At 39.4% G+C, this 23,944-nt stretch overlaps 1 protein-coding gene and 2 long non-coding RNA genes across 4 annotated transcripts; 2 read left to right on the top strand and 1 right to left on the bottom strand.

Annotated features, from left to right (window-relative positions):
* LOC109947847 lies at positions 6,037 to 8,996 on the bottom strand. Of its 2 annotated transcripts, XM_020559066.1 has the most exons (6): positions 8,683 to 8,996; positions 8,413 to 8,589; positions 7,440 to 7,697; positions 7,259 to 7,366; positions 6,805 to 6,987; positions 6,037 to 6,718 (listed from the first exon to the last, which is right to left on the bottom strand). In XM_020559066.1, exons 3-6 carry the CDS (start codon positions 7,500 to 7,502, stop codon positions 6,434 to 6,436), a joined length of 639 nt encoding a protein of 212 aa, XP_020414655.1. In that variant the 5' UTR covers positions 7,503 to 7,697; positions 8,413 to 8,589; positions 8,683 to 8,996; the 3' UTR covers positions 6,037 to 6,433. The 2 variants fall into 2 exon arrangements, with proteins under 2 accessions (XP_020414655.1, XP_020414656.1); XM_020559067.1 differs by lacking the exons at positions 7,259 to 7,366; positions 7,440 to 7,697 and having other exon boundaries at positions 8,413 to 8,555; positions 8,586 to 8,589.
* On the top strand, positions 9,887 to 11,227 carry LOC109948181. Its single transcript, XR_002270787.1, has 2 exons — positions 9,887 to 9,930; positions 10,820 to 11,227. It is a non-coding gene; the product is annotated as an uncharacterized LOC109948181 (long non-coding RNA).
* Positions 11,501 to 12,124, top strand: LOC109947866. The gene is made up of 2 exons (XR_002270642.1): positions 11,501 to 11,586; positions 11,864 to 12,124. It is a non-coding gene; the product is annotated as an uncharacterized LOC109947866 (long non-coding RNA).

The raw sequence follows: 23,944 nt of genomic DNA, 5'->3' as shown, positions 1-23,944 counted from the left end.
TTCATGGACCAGTCGATGTCGGATTGTGTCCCAATCTTGGGGAACATCATAATGTGGTTGGAGGAGTCATTTGGTGGATTTTGAGTGAAATCTAATTTGTAGAACTATGCAATAACCCAACCACTCCATTTCAGAACGAATTTCGTACGAACCTGAATAGTCCGATTTCATGGAACAATCGATATCGGCCTGAATCCAAAAGTTGGGGAACATCATAATATGGTAGGAGGAGTCATTTGGTGGGTTTTGAGTGAAATCCAATCTCTAGAACTATGCAATACACCAACCACTCTATTTCAGAACGAACTTCGTACGAACCTGAATAGTCCGATGTCATGGACCAATCGATATCGGACTGAAATCAAACTTTGGGAACATCATAATATTGTTGGGGGAGTCACTTGGTGGGGTTAGAGAAAAATCCAATCTCTAGAACTATGCAATACACCAACCATTCCATTGCAGAACGAACTTCGTACGAACCTTAATTGTCCACTTTCATAGACGAATCGATATCAGATTCAGTCCAAAAGTTGGGGAACATCATAATATGGTAGGAGGAGTCATTTGGTGCTCTTTGAGTGAAATCCTATCTCTAGAACTATGCAATACACCAACCACTCCATTTCAGAACGAACTTCGTACGAACCTGAACAGTACGATTTGATGTACCAATCGATTTCGGACTGAGTCCAAAACTTGGGGAACATCATAATATGGTGGGAGGAGTCATTTGGTGGGTTTGGAGTGAAATCCAATCTCTGGAACTATGCAATACACCAACCACTTCATTTCAGAATGAACTTCGTATGAACTTGAATAGTCCGATTTCATGTACCAATCGATATCGGATTGAGTCCAAAACTTATGGAACATCATAGTATGGTGGGAGGAGTCATTTGGTGGGTTTTGAGTGAAATCCAATCTCTAGAACTATGCAATACACCAACCACTCCATTTCAGAACGATCTTCGTACGAACTTGAATAGTCCGATTTCATGTACCAATCGATATCGGATTGAGTCCAAAACTTATGGAACATCATAATATGGTGGGAGGAGTCATTTTGTGGGTTTTGAGTGAAATCCAATCTCTAGAACTATGCAATACACCAACCACTCCATTTAAGAACGAACCTCGTACGAACTTGAACTGTCCACTTTCATGGACCAATCGATGTCGGATTGTGTCCCAAACTTGGGGAGCATCATAATATGGTGTGTGGCGTCATTTGGTGGGTTTTGAGTGAAATCCAATCTCTAGACTATGCAATATACCAACCACTCCGTTTCAGAACGAACCTCGCACGAACCTGAATAGTCCAATTTCATGTACCAATCGATATTAGATTGAGTCCAAAACTTGGGGAACATCATAATATGGTGGCTGGAGTCATTTGGTGGGTTTTGAGTGAAATCCAATCTCTAGAACTATGCAATACAACAACCACTCCATTTCAGAACGAACTTCGTACGAACCTTAATTGTCCACTTTCATAAACGAATCGATATCGGATTCAGTCCAAACGTTGGGGAACATCATAATATGGTGGGAGGAGTCATTTGGTGTATTTTGAGTGAAATCCTATCTCTAGAACTATGCAATACACCAACCACTCCATTTCAGAACGAACTTCGTACGGACCTGAACAGTTGGATTTCATGGACCAATTGATATCGGACTAAGTCCAAAACTTAGGGAACATCATAATATGGTGGGATGAGTCATGTGGTTGGTTTTGAGTGAAATGGACTCACTAGAACTATGCAATACACCAACCACTCCATTTGAGAATGAACCTCATACAAACCAGAGTTATCCAATTCCGTAGACCAATCGATGTCGGATTGTATCCCAATCTTAGGGAACATCATAGTGTGGTGGGAGGAGTCATTTGGTGGATTTTGAGTGAAATCCAATCCCTAGAACTATGCAATACCCCAACCACTCCATTTCATAACGAACTTTGTACGAACCTGAATAGTCCGATTTCATGGTCCAATCCGTATCAGACTGAATCCAAAACTTGGGGAAATTCATAATATGGTGGGAGGAGCCATTTGGTGGGTTTTGAGTGAAATCCAATTTCTAGAACTATGCAATACACCAACCACTTCATTTCAGAACGAACTTGTACGAACCTGAATTGTACAATTTCAGGGAACAATAGATATCGGATTGAGTCCAAAACATGGGGAACATCGTAATATGGTGGGCGGAGTCATTTTTTCTTTTTTTTAGTGAAATCCAATCTCTTGAACTATGTAATACACCAAGCACTCCATTTCAGAACGAACTTCGTGCGGACTTGAACAGTTCGATTTCATGGACCAATCGGTATGAGACTGAGTCCAAAACTTGGGGAACATCATAATATGGTGGGTTTTCAGTGAAATCCAATCTCTAGAACTATGCAATACACCAACTGCTCCACTTCCGAACGAACTTCATACGAACCTGAATTGTACAATTTCGTGGACCAATCAATATTGGATTGGGTCCAAAACATAGGGAACATCATAATATGGTGGGAGGAGTCATTTGTGGGTTTTCAGTGAAATCCAATCTCTAGAATTATGCAATACACCAAGCACTCCATTTCAAAACCAACTTCGTACGAACCGAAATTGTCCAATTTCATGGACCAATCGATATCGGCCTGAATCCAAAACTTGGGGAACATGATAATATGGTAGGAGGAGTCATTTGGTGGGTTTTGAGTGAAATCCAATCTCTAGAACTGTGCAATACACCAACCACTCCATTTCATAACGAACTTTGTATGAACCTGAATAGTCCGATTTCATGGTCCAATCCGTATCAGACTGAATCCAAAGCTTGGGAAATTCGTAATATGGTGGGATGAGTCATTTGGTGGATTTTGAGTGAAATCCAATTTCTAGAACTATGCAATACACCAACCACTCCATTTCAGAACGAACTTGTACGAACCTGAATTATACAATTTCATGGAACAATAGATATCGGATTGAGTCCAAAACATGGGGAATATCGTAACATGGTGGGCGGAGTCATTTTTTCTTTTTTGAGTGAAATCCAATCTCTTGAACTATGCAATACACCAAGCCCTCCATTTCAGAACGAACTTCGTGCGGACGTGAACAATTCGATTTCATGGACCAATCGATATCGGACTGAGTCCAAAACTTGGGGAACATCATAATATGGTGGGTTTTCAGTGAAATCCAATCTCTAGAACTATGCAATACACCAACCGCTTCACTTCCAAACGAACTTCATACGAACTTGAATTGTACAATTTCATGGACCAATCAATATCGGATTGGGTCCAAAACATGGGGAACATCATAATATGGTGGGAGGAGTCATTTGGGGGTTTTCAGTGAAATCCAATCTCTAGAATTATGCAATACACCAACCACTCCATTTCTGAACGAACTTCGTACGAACCTAAATTGTCCAATTTCATGGACCAATCGATGTCGGATTGATTCCCAAACTTGGGGAACGTAATAATGTTGTGGGACGAGTCATTTGGTCAGTGAAATGAAATCTCTGGAACAATGCAATACACCAATGATAACTCATATATTTATACATATATATCATCCATTTCTAGTCTATTTGTGATGTTTTGGAGTTAAAGTTGTTGCGTTTTACCCTATTTTGTGTTAGTATGCAATTGCATCTACTTTAGGATCAAGTTGAAGGCAAAAGAAATGAAAACATGCCATTTTTGGAGCTGACCCTTATTCAAACATGGAAACAAGTTTCGTGACCTGTTTTGAAATCCAAATAAAGAATCCAAGGCGAACCGGGCTTGGTTCAAGACTGAGAGCAGAATGGGAAAGCAATGGGGATTTCTAGCCTGATTTGGAGGTGCCAAATAAGGCAAAAAGGGGCAAAATAAAGGCTGATTTGTTAGGATCTCTTTGGAATATCTTGCAGCCTCTTTTACCCCATAAAAACTTGCCTTTTAGCCATTTTTAAAACCCCTATTTATTTTGGACGAATTTGACAACCCTAGAACAGACTTCTTGCTTATTCTCTCCTTTCATGCATACTAAAACCCAAGCCGTCCATATATTTCCACCGTCAGGACTCAGCGCAAGAGGTGGTTCTTGGAGAAGTTCAACATCAGAATTGGTTCAAGGGTTTCCTCTCATGAATTTCTTTTCACTCATGTTGTTTATTTTAGTTTTAGCCTCTGTGAAAATGATGTGTAACTAAATTCATAGCTCCATTTTAGAACAAACTTCGTACGAACCTGAACAGCCCGATTTCTTGGACCAATCGATATCGGACTGAGTCCAAAACGTGGGGAACATCATAATATGGTGGGAGGAGTCATTTGATGGGTTTTCAGTGAAATCCAATCTCTAGAACTACGCAATACACCAACCACTCCATTTCAGAACGAACTTCATACGAACCTGAATTGTACAATTTTATGGACCAATCGATATCGGATTGAGTCCCAAACTTGGAAAACATCATAATATGGTAGTAGGAGTCATTTGGTGGGTTTTAAGTGAAATCCAATCTCTAGAACTATGCAATACACCAACCACTCCATTTTAGAACGAACTTCGTACGAACCTGAATTGTACAATTTCATGGACCAATCTATATCGGATTGAGTCCAAAACTTGTGGAACATCATAATATGGTGGGAGGAGTCATTTGGTGGGTTTTGAGTGAAATCCAACCTCTAGAACTATGCAATACACCAACCACTCCATTTCAGAACGAACTTCATACGAACTTGAATAATCCGATTTCATGTACCAATCGATATCGGATTGAGTCCAAAACTTGTGGAACATCAGAATATGGTGGGAGGAGTCATTTGGTTGGTTTTGAGTAAAATCCAATCTCTAGAACTATGCAATACATCAACCACTCCATTTAAGAACGAACCTCGTACGAACCTGAATTGTCCAACTTCATGGACCAATCGATGTCGGATTGTGTCCCAAACTTGGGGAACATCATAATATGGTGGGAGGAGTCATTTGGTGGGTTTTGAGTGAAATCCACTCTCTAGAACTATGCAATACTCTAACCACTCCATTTCAGAACGAACCTCGTACAAACCTGAGTTACGCAATTTCATGGACCAATCGATGTCAGATTGTGTCCCAATCTTGGGGAACATCATAATGTGGTGGGAGGAGTCATTTGGTGGATTTTGGGTGAAATCCAACCCCTAGAACTATGCAATACCCCAACCACTCCATTTCAGAACGAACTTCGTACGAACTTGAAGATAAGGACATCTAATACAAAGAAAAATGACCCCCAATACAAAGAAAAATGAACATTTGAGGAGTAAATGTAGTCATCATCCTTGTAACCAAGGTAGTGGTTACAACATTCAGGATTCATATTATACTAAAATGGACATACTCGTTCTATTACATTGTAAAAGTAATCTTTAATCTCGTAATATCATCATTTACAACAACAAGGAACTCTTGTATAAGAATAGGGTAAGCATGGACTTTGGTGGAATAAATTGGGTCCGTGTCGTTATAAGAACAAATAGTTGCAACAATAAGCACGAACAGTACACTATTATGGATATAGGCATTCCACAAATCAGTAAACGAAATCCTTACATTCGTGAATTATATTACTTGGGTTTTACATTATGCGATGTGGTCATTTTTTTGTTAATATTTAAATATGAAGTAAAAAAATATTTTCTTTAGGTTTTGTGTGATTTGCACTAAAAGTCATTGTTTTTACTTTTAGGTACTTCAATCATGGAAAGGGAGAAAGATTGAACAGGAGGCAGGAATTGACCACTGTAATTTACCAATTCTCAAACGGGCCTAGGATTTCGCACATTTGAATTACAAATACATAGGTACCGTTTGTCAATTGCCAAACAAAAGGCAGTAATTGCACATTGAAATGCAATTGGATTCCAGAAACAATAAATTACAGTCCCCTGATTTGACAATTATTGTCACCAAATATGGTAAATCCGCTGAACACCAAAATATTGGAATGATCGTCATAACTTGCAATATAAACAAAACCAAGGCTAGCAGCACAAAATAAAGTTAACATATTAACTTCATCATTTGTTCGTACATATGATTACCCAACAAAGTTAACATATTAACTTCACCAAATTGCATTTTCACATCCTCTGTTACATTTTCACACCCTGTGCTAGTCATAATCTATAATATGGAAACCGAAAAAAGGACACCAAATAGGACATTCGACTTAGATGTACAAAAAAGGTGTCCTACCTAACCATGGTCACAAGCCTTTGAAAACCACTTTACAAAAAACAAACAAGTTGTCATGTTATACCATGGTGACCCTCCTTCCAAAAATATAGGGTATGCACCAAAACCAATACCATCACAGCATCAGATCTAAGCTCACAAAAATATATACTGGTCAGTCATTAGAGTCCCATTACCTAACCTTGTTAGCGGTGCCGAGGTCTAGGCTGAACGCGACCTGTACGTGTTTCTGGTATAGTCACTGCTGATTTTTTTTGTTTCCGAATATAAACCCTCTTTCTTTTAACGGTGACATCCGCCACATCCTTGTCTTTAACCTCAACATTACCAATCTTGTTCCCCTTTGCCATAAAATCATATCCATTTTTCATCACTTTCAATGCTTCACGTATTATCGCATCACGCAATTGATTTTTTTTATTTCGAAGCAACTCAATAGCAAGTCGCATTCGTTGTACATTAGAGTTGTACTGCAACCAACCAAAAAAAAAAACTTTAGCGTTTCATTACGTATTAAACATTTATACCATAAAAATAGCACATGCGCAATGCATACCTGGTCATACCACAATTGACGATAATATTGCATGTGTCTTATGAAAAAAATGCCACAATTCACAGCATTAGGTTGGATGAGATTGGCAACCAATAGGGACACAACAGAAAAGGAGGAGAACGTCCACCCCATCCCAAATACCGACAATATGTCATCATGAAAAACGGAGTCTAGGTACAACAACTGTTGCATACACAAGAACATAGTCGACATTAGTAACATTGAACAAAAGCTTCTCCTCTTACACTAATATGGCAATCGTTCTCGCATTTCTTATTGTGATGCACATCAGGTAAACTATCCCAAATTTCAGCTTTCTTATGAAATATGTCACAAACCAAAAGATACCAGTGACCAATTACATCATTGTGCATCGGAATATAGATCTACAAAAAAGTGATATATTCATTATCATCGATAATTGATATTATTGGAGCTTGCATACGAAACCCACCTGCATGCAATCCTTCAGTCGCCCATTAAATCTTGCGAGACGACAAAGTTTGTGTGTCCTAGCACATGACGTCATACGATCACTGGGACGTACGAACTTGGCACCTTCCTGCATTTTATGAGATATAACACATCACCTTTAACAAAAAAATATCCTTCATTAATCTTATCCATTTACTTACCGACCAAAAATACGTAGGTAGGAACCATTTTGTGGAGGTAGTATCATATAAATATTCTGTCATTACATTGATTACCTATTACAAGAGAAGGCATGATTGTTAGCATCCTAGTACCAACATTCTAAACATATACTAATGAGTAGTTAAATACATATTCGATTCATAGTCCTTATATCATCAAAGGGAGGCGACCCAGGGGCAAGGCTTCCAAAATGGTGACGATCTATAGCTACAACACCAGTGTCAACGAGTAGTTCACTGTCAAACAGAAAAAATAAGTGTTCTAATTAATTGTTCTTATGTCATTATGACAACACATGTTATTATCTTCCTTAGTCAGTTTAACTTCCAGTTCATGACGGCATGGAGTGCGCAATGTTCTTTTTTTTGATGATAACTCAGACACAAACTTGGAGATAATTGAGATTGCTCTATACTAACCTTAGAAAGCTTCAAATCAACTGATATCCAATATTTTAACCCTTATGAAACAATTGACAACCACTGCAGGAGATACCAATGGAGGAGATTGCAATATTCAGCAGTAGAGTTTTTTGGGTTTTGGAGAGCAGCGCTCTAAAATATCACATAACAAATCGATTATGTCCACCTGTTATAGCAAGTTTTCTTTTAATTTTTTTACAACTCAATTGGCATGTGCACTGCACATGCTTCATAAACAACAAATGGAGCATGGATACACCAGTTGCACCGTAGAAGGTGCCTACATATAACAAGCAAGATGCTATAGACTGTTTTTTTTGTTTTTAATGCTATGGACCTCAGAACTCACGACGAACAGACGGGAAGACATAACAATGAAAACTGACACAGCAAATGGAATAGAATTTTATTTTCTTTAAACTCAGAAAGATATTGGTGAACCAAAAATTAATTCAAAACATTCACAGATTAAGAAAAAAAAAATACACTAATCATTTGAGCAAATAAAATAAAGGCTGAAAGTAAATACCTGATTTTCCGAAACCACCCATTCCAAAAATCTTGTGCGCCCTGATGCAAATATATCTTTTATGAACGGTAGATGGAGGTTCTTAGTTGCAGATATAACAGCAAATCCCTTTGAAATGGTAAACATGATCACTCCAAATATGATGATCCTCCCAACCCAAGAATCTTTTCTGACCCACTGAAATTGATAAAACAAATATGAAATCAATATTTTTATCTTCCTTTTGGTCATAAATCCTGCTGTCAAACTAAAAATTAAAGAAAAACTTACCTGACTTTTCTTTCTGTGTTTAGACTTTGGCCGCTTGATGTATGTATGAGGTGAAGGATTAGAGAGTTTTTCCTTTCTAATTTTATAGCCAAAAAGATCACCAAAGAATTAGAGACTTCTAAATCGATGATGAAATCTGATGGGTGTAAAATATGTGGCTTTATGTTTATATAGCAGAGGTTGTGTGAATTTTTTTGTTTTTAAATTTCTTTTCTTTTTGAACTTTTAGAAACTCAATAGTGATAAGGGAGTCACGTGTTCTCTGCAAACTACCTCTCTCATGTTCATATCCCAATGGATGGATAGACACAAGACTTTTTTTACTAGTTATCTCTGAACTAATGCACTTGCTGTAAGAACCCAAGCCAAAATATCTAAAAATTGAGAGCCAAAAGACGATTTTGCCCTCGCATATTTTAAAAGGGGAAAATTTGACTTTTTGATCGGAAAAGAATTTGGCAATTCCACTTATGCCGTTGCGTAGAGCACGGCGAAACGAGTTCGTAGACATGGAGTAGACCCGAACCGGAGTTGTAATGAAGAAGTTACGGTCAAAATACTCACGAGGGCAAAATGGAAATTTTGGGAGATCATTTTTTTAAGGGAGATTCACTATTATACCCAATATGGGGGCCCAAATTATAAAAATATCCTATATAAAATGGACTTTAGAAACACACCCAAAGCCCATTTACAACATAACAAAAAAGCTTTTAACTTCTTATAAATTACAAAACTGCCATCAATTTCTTAAAACAAGCCCAACCCCAAAATCTCATAAAAATACCCAAAGCACTCAATAGGGCATCAAAGTAATTTAATAATCAATATTAAATTCAATAAGGCCAGCTATCATTTTTTGGGTCTTTTTTGGGTTTGTTTATAGGAATTCAATTGTGTAGGGTTTATTTATAATATTAGTGCTAGAAATGGGTATATCACTAAATATCTCTTTTTTTAAATCTGTTTTCTTCTCTCACTCTCTCATTCTCTCACTCTCTCTCTCTCTCTCTCTCTCCCTCTCTCTCTCCCTCCCGAGAGTTCAGAAAAACCAGAAGGGCAGCCACCTTCCAACCCACCCCGACCCTCCGGAACGGACCCAGCAGCACCGGCCAGCTCCCGCCAGCAACCTCAGCCCGTCCGCTGCCCCTGCTGGAGCCGCTGGAAACTGCTGGAAAACGCAGCAGTTTTGGCCGATTTTCTAACCTCAGTTTCTCCCTCATCCGGACACCAAATCAGTCGTGTGAGGTATCGATTTCTAGCTATTTTTTGTGCTCTAACTGATGGTTGGCTGGGTTTAGATCGTTTTCACCTTTAGGTTGCTTAATTTTCGATTTGAAATTGGCCGAACTTCGGCCGCCGGAATCGGCCCTTTCCGGCCACTTTTCGGGGGTTGTCCAAGAACAACAATGACTCCAAATGGGGTGTTTTACCTAGGGTAGGAGTTTGGAGTCTCGGTTCCAAGATTGTTTTTCGGCACACCCGAATCGCTTTGGACACCCAATCGGTCCGCGCGTGTGGCGGCGCGTGGGCCAGGGTGGTGGCACGGCTCTGGCCAGTTTTGAGACCCTCGTGCCATCACGAGCGCGTAGGATTTCGCGGAACTCAATTCGGAGTCCGTTTGAGCCCCGAACGGATTTTTCCATAATATGCGATTTCCAGGTGCAGTGTCGTCTAGCCGTTGGATCGCACCCCATTTCGGATATGTTGTCCTACATTGTTTCAGGATCGTGTAGGATTCAACGGATTTCGAATCGGAGTCCCGGATACTCCGGAATCGCGAACCCTAGGGCTAGGGTTAGGGTTTTAAGCGATAGCGCGATTTTGGCCAATCCGACCGTCCATTTCGGACCAAACTCGCAGGACATGGGTTTTACATAGTGAGGAACCTCTAGAGAATCCCAGATCGGCCATCGGAGATCGTGGACCCCACGGGGTTCCGGATCGGCCGGTCTAACAGTTTATCGCTTGGTAAGGTTTCCGGTCTTTTAAGGCCATTCTAATTATCTGAAATGCTACAGTGGGCATAGAGTTGACTTTACAATGAGAGCACGCATTTCTAGGAGCCGGGGGTCAGGGTATTTAATTTAATGTTTTTATTGAGCAGTTTAGTAATTGAATATTCATGGTTAAACAGGCATCAGAGGCCAAACTGAACCACAGGAGGGACCTTCAAGAGGTCCAGCTAGCTCGGACCAGCAGTGAGTGGACCTTTCTTTTTTTAAATGATTTTCTGAATCAGTTTTATTCAGTGTGATTTATTCCTATGAATTTAAAGATTCCTTCTATACATTGCTTAGCTGATTTTGCTAAAGTTATTTGGACAACAGACTTTGAGATTTATGATTCAGAAATATCTAGCTCAGATTTTATCAGAATACAGAGGATGTCAGATTTTATCCAAGATAATTATTTTAGACCACCATGAATTATAGAAAGCAGAGTTTGAGTTTTCTATCAGATAAAAAGGGCAGCACAGTTATAGATTGAATAAAGATTCAGTTATTCATCAGATCTTTCAGAAATATTATGATATTTATATTTGATATTTTCTCAGCAGTTAATATTTTCTTAAACCACTGTGGGTACCCGGTTACAGAAACAGGTGGCCGTCAAATAAGACGATGTCTACGGACATCCAGATTGCCTTCGGTTTATGTTGCCTTCGGATATGATGATGTCTACAGACATCCAGTTTACTTTCAGTTACGTCAGTGCACTTGACATTTGCCTCACGAGTTTTGGGGACGCCCGGACCGTGAGTGCCAGGATTGCGGATCAGGCTGACTACGGTCTCCTGAATCCTGCTAGTTTGCGGCTCGGATACACTATGTGTCGCCGAGACCTGCCAGGGGAATTGACAGATTTACAGAGGATTTGACAGTTTTACAGGGGTACACCTAGGTGGTAGTTTTAAAGAAATTTCAGTGCTTTTATGCAAATATTGATTTCAGTGATTTTACTCAATATTTCCTTGGTATTGAGCATATCCTACATCTGGATATATATATATATAGATGTATATATTTATGTGAATGCTTGAATTTACCCTAATTCAGTGCAGTTTACATATTCAGTTTTATGATTATCATTGTTTTTACAGTGGGGGTTATTATGTTCATACACTGTTTGAGAACTCTATTTTGGTCCACTCACACTTTTAATGTTTTGCGCCCCCCAGGCCGTAGAAGAACGAAGGAAACCACTCGGGCCATCATCCTAGCTTCCGACCCACCACCAAAGTGTAGGAGTTCGTTGTAACTCTTTTGTAAATCCTGTAAATTTGTATAGAAATGCTCTGAGATCTTGTTGAACATAAGGAACTGGTAGGATTTTTGAGACTGTTTGACAGGTGGAAGACTTTGTGTTTGGTCAAAATACAGGGTAGACTCTGCCGGATTTTCGGCAGAAGTCGAAAGTAAATTTTAAGAAATTTGTTTAAGAAAAGGGTAAAAAGGTCATTCGTGCCCGGCATTCGCCAGGTGTCGGACACGCACAGGATTTGGCTCGAATTCCAAAACGGAAATTGGGTCGGGTCCTGTCACTTACTGAAACGCAATGGTAGGTAGCAATTCAAATGCTAAACCCAAAGACACGGACCAGCCTCTAGGCTTGGCTTGGCTTTTACCAAAAAGTTGAAGACACCAGTCAATTGGCTATCACTTTTTCAATCCTGCTCTGTTGGTAAGATTTGTAAAAAGATTTTGTAATGTCCCAAGCACGAGAAAGTTTCTTGATAACGTGGAAAAAAGTACAAACTTCCAAACAATTCATTTCAATCCTAATTTTTTGTAAAAAACATGTATGTATCACAAATTAATCACGTCTGCCACTTATAAGGATTTTATTCTATACAGTGAAACACGATTAAATAAAAATAACAAGATAGTGCAATTTCTTTTTTAATTTCTTTAGCCTCTCCATTGTAGCATGGAAAGTCACAACTACACGACAAGATAGTGTTTGTCTTCAGATATGCATTCTAGGCCATCCTCACCTTTAGAGTTCAAGAGGAACTTTCCGGAGCTTTAAATTTAAAGGTTTTTTTTTTTTTTTGGGTAAAAGGTGTTGTAAAATGATAAGGTGGAGTCCACATGTTGGAAGGGGATTTCCATACACCTTGCTGGAGTCTTCTATTTACCAAATTGTTAGCCAATGCTTTGCCTATAAAACTATGGCTTCATTCTCATTTGCACGATAGAACAAAATATCCAATGAAAAACATCAGTTTCTATGCTTTCTCTATACCTCAGTTTTCTCTACAATCTCTTAGTTTTATAACACGTTATCAGCATGAATATCTTTAAAATACCAGTTGGGATATTCGATCAAAACACTCTGCTTCATTGCTTTTTTTTATTGGGTTTGATTGAGTTGCTTATGCTCTTCTGTATATCGATATAGCTTCTGTGAAACTTTGTTCTCACGGTCTCAACTCTTTACTCTTTCTCTCTCTCTCTCTCTCTCTCTCTCTCTCTCTCTCTCTCTCTTTGTCACTTTATATAGCTTCAAACACAAACCCAACAAAACAAGTTCTTGAAAAAGATCAGACCCAAAAAACATGATAAGATGATCTCTACCTTTTTATCTTCTCCATTAATTTTATTAATATTATTAATGCCCTACAAGAACAGCACTCACCGAAATGATGAACTTCCCATCATCTTTTCAATTATTATTATTTTATATTATTTAATATTAATATTAGTGCATGTGCTGGTGGCAGGTCAAATGAAAAGGCAGTGGCAAGCATGATATTGATCACTTTCTTTGCCTGCCTGATTATATATTTTATATAACATGCTATATAACTCACATATTAGTATATCAATATATTATATATATTAACAATTACTTATATACTTTATATATATATAGTAATTCTATGGATGGTTTCACATCCTATATTTTTTAGTGGTGGTTTTATCCCCACATTTGTTTTATTTACTGTATGGTGTAGGTTCATTGCCCAATACAATTTATTTACTGTATAGTGTAGGTTTATTAACCATACGATATAATTTATTTGTTGTATGGTGTAGGTTTATTGCTCATACAACAGTATTTATTTAAAAGAGTGGCGTGAGTTTATCGTCTACACAACTGCCTTTACTTTTATTTAAAAGTATGAAGCAGAATTAGTGTCCATACAAGCACATTTACTTTATTATTGTATTGTGTGGAATTAATCCTCATACAACAAGCAACCCACCAAATGACTCCTCCCATAATATTATGATGTTCCCCACGTTTTGGACTCAATCCGTTATCGATCGGTCCACGAAATTAGACAATTCAGGTTCGTACGAAGTTCGTTCTGAAATACGGTGGTTGGTGTATTGTATAGTTCTAGAGATTGGATTTCACTCAAAACCCACCAAATGAGTCCTTCCACAATATTATGATGTTCCCCAAGTTTTGGACTCAATCCGATATCGATCGGTCCACGAAATTTGACAATTCAGGTTCGTACGAAGTTCGTTCTGAAATGGAGTGGTTGGTGTATTGTATAGTTCTAGGGATTGGATTTCACTCAAAACCAACTAAATGACTCCTCCCACAGTATTATGATGTTCCCCAAGTTTTGGACTCAATCCGATATCGAGTGGTCCTTGAAACCGGACAATTCAGGTTCGTACGAAGTTCGTTCTGAAATGGGGTGGTTGGTGTATTGTATAGTTCTAGAGATTGTATTTCACTCAAAACCAACTAAATGACTCCTCCCACAGTATTATGATGTTCCCCAAGTTTTGGACTCAATCCGATATCGATCGGTCCACGAAATTTGAAAATTCAGGTTCGTACGAAGTTCGTTCTGAAATGGAGTAATTGGTGTATTGTATAGTTCTAGGGTTTGTATTTCACTCAAAACATACCAAATGACTCCTCCCACAATATTATGATGTTCCCCAAGTTTTGGACTCAATCCAATATCGATCGGTCCACGAAATTTGACAATTCAGGTTCGTACGAAGTTCGTTCTGAAATGGGGTGGTTGTGTATCGTATAGTTCTAGAGATTGGATTTAACTCAAAACCCACCAAATGACTCCTCCCACAATATTATGATGTTCCCCAAGTTTTGGACTCAATCCGATATCGATCGGTCCACGAAATTTGACAATTCAGGTTCGTACGAAGTTCGTTCTGAAATGGGCTGGTTGGTGTATTGTATTGTTCTAGGGATTGTATTTCACTCAAAACCCACCAAATGACTCCTCCCACAATATTATGATGTTCCCCAAGTTTTGGAACTCAATCCGATATCGATCGGTCCTTGAAATCAGACAATTCAGGTTCGTACGAAGTTCGTTCTGAAATGGGGTGGTTGGTGTATTGTATAGTTCTAGAGATTGGATTTCACTCAAAACCCGCCAAATGACTCCTCCTACAATATTGTGATGTTCCCTAAGTTTTGGACTCAATCCGATATCGATCGGTCCACGAAATTTGACAATTCAGGTTCGTACAAAGTTCGTTCTGAAATGGAGTGGTTGGTGTATTGTATAGTTCTAGGGATTGGATTTCACTCAAAACCAACTAAATGACTCCTCCCACAGTATTATGATGTTCCCCAAGTTTTGGACTCAATCCGATATCGAGTGGTCCTTGAAATCGGACAATTCAGGTTCGTACGAAGTTCGTTCTGAAATGGAGTGGTTGGTGTATTGCATAGTTCTAGGGATTGGATTTCACTCAAAACCAACTAAATGACTCCTCCCACAGTATTATGATGTTTCCCAAGTTTTGGACTCAATCCGATATCGAGTGGTCCTTGGAATCGGACAATTCAGGTTCGTACGAAGTTCGTTCTGAAATGGGGTGGTTGGTGTATTCTCTAGTTCTAGAGATTGGATTTCACTCAAAACCCACCAAATGACTCCTCCCACAATATTATGATGTCCCCAAGTTTTGGACTCAATCCGATATCAATCGGTCCGCGAAATTTGACAATTCAAGTACGTACGAAGTTCGTTCTGAAATGGAGTGGTTGGTGTATTGTATAGTTCTAGGCATTCGATTTCACTGAAAACCCACCAAATGACTCCTCCCATAATATTATGATGTTCCCCACGTTTTGGACTCAATCCGTTATCGATCGGTCCACGAAATTAGACAATTCAGGTTCGTACGAAGTTCGTTCTGAAATGGGGTCGTTGGTGTATCGTATAGTTCTAGAGATTGGATTTCACTCAAAACCCACCAAATGACTCCTCCCACAATATTATGATGTTCCCCAAGTTTTGGACTCAATCCGATATCGATCGGTCCACGAAATTTGACAATTCAAGTTCGTACGGAGTTCGTTCTGAAATGGGCTGGTTGGTGTATTGTATTGTTCTAGGGATTGTATTTCACTCAAAACCCACCAAATGACTCCTCCCACAATATTATGATGTTCCCCAAGTTTTGGAACTCAATCCGATATCGATCGGTCCTTGAAATCAGACAATTCAGGTTCGTACGAAGTTCGTTCTGAAATGGGGTGGTTGGTGTATTGTATAGTTCTAGAGATTGGATTTCACTCAAAACCCGCCAAATGACTCCTCCTACAATATTGTGATGTTCCCTAAGTTTTGGACTCAATCCGATATCGATCGGTCCACGAAATTTGACAATTCAGGTTCGTACAAAGTTCGTTCTGAAATGGAGTGGTTGGTGTATTGTATAGTTCTAGGGATTGGATTTCACTCAAAACCAACTAAATGACTCCTCCCACAGTATTATGATGTTCCCCAAGTTTTGGACTCAATCCGATATCGAGTGGTCCTTGAAATCGGACAATTCAGGTTCGTACGAAGTTCGTTCTGAAATGGAGTGGTTGGTGTATTGCGTAGTTCTAGGGATTGGATTTCACTCAAAACCAACTAAATGACTCCTCCCATAGTATTATGATGTTCCCCAAGTTTTGGACTCAATCCGATATCGAGTGGTCCTTGAAATCGGACAATTCAGGTTCGTACGAAGTTCGTACGGAAATGGGGTGGTTGGTGTATTGTCTAGTTCTAGAGATTGGATTTCACTCAAAACCCACCAAATGACTCCTCCCACAATATTATGATGTTCCCCGAGTTTTGGACTCAATCTGATATCGATCGGTGCACGAAATTTGACAATTCAGGTTCGTACGAAGTTCGTTCTGAAATGGAGTGGTTGGTGTATTGTATAGTTCTAGGCATTCGATTTCACTGAAAACCCACCAAATGACTCCTCCCATAATATTATGATGTTCCCCACGTTTTGGACTCAATCCGTTATCGATCGGGCCCAAAAATTAGACAATTCAGGTTCGTACGAAGTTCGTTCTGAAATGGAGTCGTTGGGGTTCGTATAGTTCTCGAGATTGGATTTCACTCAAAACCCACCCAAATGGACTCCTCCCACAATATTATCATGTTCCCCAAGTTTTGGACTCCAATCCGATGTCGATTGGTCCCTGAAATCGGACAATTTCAGGTTCGTACGAAATTTCGTTATGAAAGGGGGTGGTTGGTGTATTGTATAGTTCTAGAGATTGGATTTCACTCAAAACCCACCAAATGACTCCTCCCACAATGTTATGATGTTCCCCAAGTTTTGGACTCAATCCGATGTCGATTGGTCCTTGAAATCGGACAATTCAGGTTCGTACGAAGTTCGTTATTAAATGGGGTGGTTGGTGTATTGTATCGTTCAAGAGATTGGATTTCACTCAAAACCCTCCAAATAACTCCTCCCACAATATTATGATGTTCCCCAAGTTTTGGACTCAATCCGATATCGATTGGTCCTTGAAATCGGACAATTCAGGTCCGTATGAAGTTCGTTCTGAAGTGGGGTGGTTGGTGTATTGTATTGTTCTAGAGATTGGATTTTGCTCAAAACCCACGAAATGACTCCTCCCACAATATTATGATGTTCCGCAAGTTTTGGACTCAATCCGATGTCGATCGGTCCTTGAAATCGGACAATTCAGGTTCGTACGAAGTTCGTTCTGAAATGGGGTGGTTGGTGTATTGTATAGTTCTAGAGATTGAATTTCACTCAAAACCCACCAAATGACTCCCACAATATTATGATGTTCCCCAAGTTTTGGACGCAATCCGATATCGATTGGTCCTTGAAATCGAACAATTCAGGTTCGTACGAAGTTCGTTCTGAAATGGGGTGGTTGGTGTATTGTATAGTTCTAGAGGATGGATTTCACTCAAAACCCACCAAATGACTCCTCCCACAATATTATGATGTTCCCAAGTTTTGGACTCAATCCGATATCGAGTGGTCTTTGAAATCGGACAATTCAGGTTCATACGAAGTTCGTTCATAAATAGGGTTGTTGGTGTATTGTATAGTTATAGAGATTGGATTTCACTCAAAACCCACCAAATGACTCCTCCCACAATATTATGATGTTCCCCAAGTTTTGGACTCAATCCGATATCGATTGGTCCTTGAAATCGGACAATTCAGATTCCTACGAAGTTCGTTTATAAATGGGGTGGTTGGTGTATTGTATAGTTCTAGTGATTGGATTTCAGTCAAAACCCACCAAATGACTCCTCGCACAATATTATGATGTTCCCCAAGTTTCGGACAATTCAGGTTCGTACGAAGTTCGTTCTGAAATGGTGTGGTTGGTGTATTGTATAGTTCTAGGGATTGGATTTCAATCAAAACCCATCAAATGACAACTCCCACAATATTATGATGTTGCCCAAGTTTTGGACTCAATCCGATATCGATTGGTCCTTGAAATCGGACAATTCAGGTTCGTACGAAGTTCGTTCTGAAATGGGGTGGTTGGTGTATTGTATGGTTCTAGAGATTGGATTTCACTCAAAACCCATCAAATGACTCCTCCCACAATATTATTATGTTCCCCAAGTTTTAGACTCAATCCGATGTCGATTGGTCCTTGAAATCGGACAATTCAGGTTTGTACGAAGTTCGTTCATAAATGGGGTGGTTGGTGTATTGTATAGTTCTAGATATTGGATTTCACTCAAAACCCACCAAATGACTCGTCCCACAATATTATGATGTTCCCCAAGTTTTGGACTCAATCCGATATAGATTGGTCCTTGAAATCGGACAATTCAGGTTCGTACGAAGTTCGTTCTGAAATGGAGTGGTTGGTGTATTGCGTAGTTCTAGGGATTGGATTTCACTCAAAACCAACTAAATGACTCCTCCCACAGTATTATGATGTTCCCCAAGTTTTGGACTCAATCCGATATCGAGTGGTCCTTGAAATCGGACAATTCAGGTTCGTACGAAGTTCGTTCGGAAATGGGGTGGTTGGTGTATTGTCTAGTTCTAGAGATTGGATTTCACTCAAAACCCACCAAATGACTCCTCCCACAATATTATGATGTTCCCCAAGGTTTGGATTCAATCCGATATCGATTGGTCCTTGAAATCGGAGGATTCAGGTTCGTACGAAATTCGTTCTGAAATGAGGTGCTTGGTGTATTGTATAGTTCTAGAGATTGGATTTCACTCAAAACCCACCAAATGACTCCTCCCACAATATTATGATGTTCCCCAAGTTTTGGACTCAATCCGATATCGATCGGTCCACGAAATTTGACAATTCAGGTTCGTACGAGTTCGTTTTGAAATGGAGTGGTTGGTGTATTGTATAGTTCTAGGGATTGGATTTCACTCAAAACCCACTAAATGACTCCTCCCACCATATTATGATGTTCCCCAAGTTTTGGACTCAATCCGATATCGATTGGTCCTTGAAATCGGACAATTCAGGTTCGCACGAAGTTCGTTCTGAAATGGGTTGGTTGGTGTGTTAGTTCTAGAGATTGGATTTCACTCAAAACCCACCAAATGACTCCTCCCACAATATTATGATGTTCCCCAAGTTTTGGACTCAATCCGATATTGTTGCGCCAATTCTTAACAACTAAAATGAGTTATTAAAAACAGCAACTTTAATTCTCGCAAGTGCACGAACCGTTGATAGTATAGCTTATGTAAATACGAGGTTGATCCCACGGAGAATGGTAACTTTGTTCCAAGTTAAATTACTTAGAATGCTAGAAAAACAAAGAACAAAGAAACTGACTAACTAGCTAAAGGCATGGTCGAATTCAACAATGCCTCTTGCTAATTACTCAAGGTCTAGGACAGAATCCTAGCACCACACACGCACTCGAAATGGGGGGTTTTGTTGTTGAAATGAAAACAAGAAAGTGAAATGAAAGTGCTCGAAAGTAAACACTGGCAGCAATCAACAAGTTGTGAAACAATGATTGAAAGGTGTTAGAGCCTTGGAATCCACCACTAGTTTTCCTATCCAAGTTATGAATGCATAGAAATTGACTCAAGCTTCATCAACAATAGATCATCGCATACAAGCCAATGGTATCTAGGTGCAGGATGCATGATTCTCCTAAGGCATGTGATTATGCATGGTATCTACACAACACGTGATCTCTAATATGCAACCTAAGCATGGTATCTACTTAGAATAAAGCATACAAGAGTCATTAAGTTTTGCAGCAAAGAACACAGCTTGTTGGAGCAAAGAACACATAACATTAAGCATGGTATCTACCTAGAGGGCAGTCACTGCCTGTTGGAGCAAAGAACACATAACATCAAGTTTTGCAGCAATCTCATTATTAGTACTTACCTCAGAGACCACAGCTTTCATAGGAGCTCCTCTTCCTTTATTCTGGCTCCATTGTTGAGAGTTAGCACTCAAGGATGCAAAGAGAGTAAAAGCCTCATCTGCTGTTTTGTTCATCAGTCCTTCTCCACTTGTTGCATCTACCATCATCCTTTCGGAATCAAGCAAACCTTCATAGAAAGATTGCATTTGCATCCAACTCTCTATGTTGTGGTGTGGGCAAGAACTTATCATCTCCTTGTACCTCTCCCAACATTCATGAAAAGCTTCTCCTTCCTTTTGTGTGAAACCAAGAATTTCCTTTCTAATCTTGTTAGTCTTTTGAGTCGGAAAAAATTTCTGCAAAAACTTATTAGAAAGCTCTTCCCAAGTATGAATTGAAGCATTAGGCAAAAAGTATAACCAAGACTTAGCTTTATCTTTTAAACTGAATGGGAATAGCCTCATCTTAATCTGCTCATCATCAAGGTTTTGAATTTTGATCGTAGCACATATTTCAAAGAATTGCTTAATATGCATGTAAGGATCCTCAGTGGTATTACCATAATAAGTTGGAAGAAGATGAATCATACCACTTTTAAGCTCAAACCTATCAACTGTGAGTTGAGGATAGACGATGCACGAAGGTTGATCGGTGACTTTGGGAATGGAAAACTCACGCAGGGGTTTTCTTGGTTGGACAACAAGCGCACCACCTCCTTCATCATTGTTGTTGTTCGGAATCTCTGCCATGTTGCTTGAACCTTCAGATTCGTAACTTTTAGATTCAATGCTTGAAGAACTATAATTCCTCCTCAAACCAGCACGCACAGCAGCGGTTCTTGGTGAAAGTGGCTCAGGTGAACTTTGCTCCTGGTCAGATTCGGACATGCACACACCAAGGAAGTCAATTCAATGCTTTCAATGGAGATAACAACAAAATACAAAAACTGAATACTAAAAGAAAAACCAACGAAAAGAAACAAATGAAACAAACAAAAACAAAACAATCAAAGTAATCTAACTATAGCACCATCATTACCGGTTCCCTGGCAACGGCGCCAAAAACTTGTTGCGCCAATTCTTAACAACTAAAATGAGTTATTAAAAACAGCAACTTTAATTCTCGCAAGTGCACGAACCGTTTATAGTATAGCTTATGTAAATACGAGGTTGATCCCACGGAGAATGGTAACTTGGTTCCAAGTTAAATTACTTAGAATGCTAGAAAAACAAAAACCAAAGAAACTGACTAACTAGCTAAAGGCAAGGTCGAATTCAACAATGCCTCTTGCTAATTACTCAAGGTCTAGGACAGAATCCTAGCACCACACACGCACTCGAAATGGGGGGTTTTGTTGTTGAAATGAAAACAAGAAAGTGAAATGAAAGTGCTCGAAAGTAAACACTGGCAGCAATCAACAAGTTGTGAAACAATGATTGAAAGGTGTTAGAGCCTTGGAATCCACCACTAGTTTTCCTATCCAAGTTATGAATGCATAGAAATTGACTCAAGCTTCATCAACAATAGATCATCGCATACAAGCCTATGGTATCTAGGTGCAGGATGCATGATTCTCCTAAGGCATGTGATTATGCATGGTATCTACACAACACGTGATCTCTAATATGCAACCTAAGCATGGTATCTACTTAGAATAAAGCATACAAGAGTCATTAAGCTCCTTGAGAATATGATAATCACACAAGTCCTAGAACATGGTATCTGTCCTAGTCAACCTATGGTTATTAACCCCTTGAATGATTCTTAGGCCATTCAAGTGTTGCTTGTGAAAGGAGAGTAGAATTGGTGAATCTAAACCCCTTCCCAACCTGTGCTAGATGCATAAAATCCTAGTTAGCTACTCCAAGAAAACATACATCAAGCACATAATAAACTGGAGATTAACAACTTGATAATAAAAGCAAGGAAATCAATTAACCATAAAATCATCCATAACATTGAATATTCATGACTAGGGCTTCATCCTAAGCCCTAACTAAATGGATTAATTAGACATAACTATGAATACAGAAAATAAGAAATACATAGATAGGATAAAGAGAGGAGAAGAACTAGATGATGGCAGCAAGGAAGTTCCCAGGACAGCTCCAAGCTCTCTTCTCTCTTTGTGGTGAATCTGAATGTGTGTATGAGAGTAATGGATGAAGTGAATGTGTGTGTCTGCTCTCTCTCCCTTGAATGAGTGTGCAACTCTCAATTTATAGAGTGAAATTTCGTGCTTCCCTTGGGCTGGTGAAGCACACCTCTCTTAGCTGCTCCCAACTGCTCCAGCTGCCCATACTTGCCAACTGCTCCAGCTGACAAATACATGCTTTGGTATGGTTTCTTTATGGAAAGCTTGACTTTTGTTCATCTTTCTGAGCTTCTGAGCTGATTTGACTCCCATGTATGGCTGCCCATGTGTAGCACATGGCTCTAGGGATGTAGCCACATTAAATGTGATGGCAGCCAACATGACATTTCTGTGAACTTGGTTCAGTCTTTGACGTGTTGAGGGCTCCAGATTTATCCAATTGGGCTGAACTTTGGATATGTTATAATGGACACCCATTGGAACAACTTCTATGAAGGAGGTCTCCTCATCCGACCTGTGTAAGTTACTGAAATGAGGCCTGCAAGATGACCTACGAAACTGGACTGACAAGGAGTGTGGCACAAATTGGGTTTTGTCTTTTAAGCTCATATTCCTCTTTGTGCCACTCAGCCCCTTAACATGCATGAATTTGTATCAAATGTCATCCCCTTGCTGTCTTAACCTACAAAGCACACAAACATAGGTAAGAGACTCAAAATAAAGAGAAGCTAACAAAATGACTAAGGAAAGAAGGCATGCAAATGTGTGAAATTATGAGCTTATCAGATATCGAGTGGTCCTTGAAATCGGACAATTCAGGTTCATACGATGTTCGTTCATAAATGGGGTTGTTGGTATATTGTATAGTTATAGAAATTGGATTTCACTCAAAACCCACCAAATGACTCCTCCCACAATATTATGATGCTCCCCAAGTGTTGGACTCAATCCGATGTCGATTGGTCCTTGAAATCGGACAATTCAGGTTCATACGAAGTTCGTTCTGAAATGGGGTGGTTGCTGTATTGTATCGTTCTAGAGATTGGATTTCACTCAAAACCCACCAAATGACTCCTCCCACAATATTATGATGTTCCCCAAGTTTTGGACTCAATCCGATATCGAGTGGTCCTTGAAATCGGAGAATTCAGGTTCGTACGAAGTTCGTTCATAAATGGGGTTGTTGGTGTATTGTATAGTTATAGAGATTGGATTTCACTCAAAACCCACCAAATGACTCCTCCCACAATATTATGATGTTCCCCAAGTTTTGGACTCAATCCGATATCGAGTGGTCCTTGAAATCGGACAATTCAGGTTCGTACGAAGTTCGTTCTGAAATGGGGTAGTTGGTGTATTGTCTAGTTCTAGAGATTGTATTTCACTCAAAACCCACCAAATGACTCCTCCCACCATATTATGATGTTCCCCAAGTTTTGGACTCAATCCGATATCGATTGGTCCTTGAAATCGGACAATTCAGGTTCGCACGAAGTTCGTTCTGAAATGGGGTGGTTGGTGTATTGTATAGTTCTAGAGATTGGATTTCACTCAAAACG

Source organism: Prunus persica, chromosome G3 (assembly GCF_000346465.2).
Source record: "Prunus persica cultivar Lovell chromosome G3, Prunus_persica_NCBIv2, whole genome shotgun sequence".
Taxonomy (NCBI): domain Eukaryota; kingdom Viridiplantae; phylum Streptophyta; class Magnoliopsida; order Rosales; family Rosaceae; genus Prunus; species Prunus persica.
The sequence above is the reverse complement of the archived record's forward strand: the minus strand, read 5'-3'. Positions and strand labels throughout refer to the sequence as shown.

What these genes read in the sequence shown, in the direction of transcription:
- LOC109947847 (XM_020559066.1), bottom strand. Translation starts at nt 7,502, where the DNA reads ATGACAGAATATTTATATGATACTACCTCCACAAAATGGTTCCTACCT. An exon ending in GACTGAAGGATTGCATGCAG is followed by an intron (nt 6,988 to 7,258) that starts GTGGGTTTCGTA and finishes TGTATGCAACAG; the next exon opens with TTGTTGTACCTAGACTCCGT. An exon ending in GTCAATTGTGGTATGACCAG is followed by an intron (nt 6,719 to 6,804) that starts GTATGCATTGCG and finishes GGTTGGTTGCAG; the next exon opens with TACAACTCTAATGTACAACG.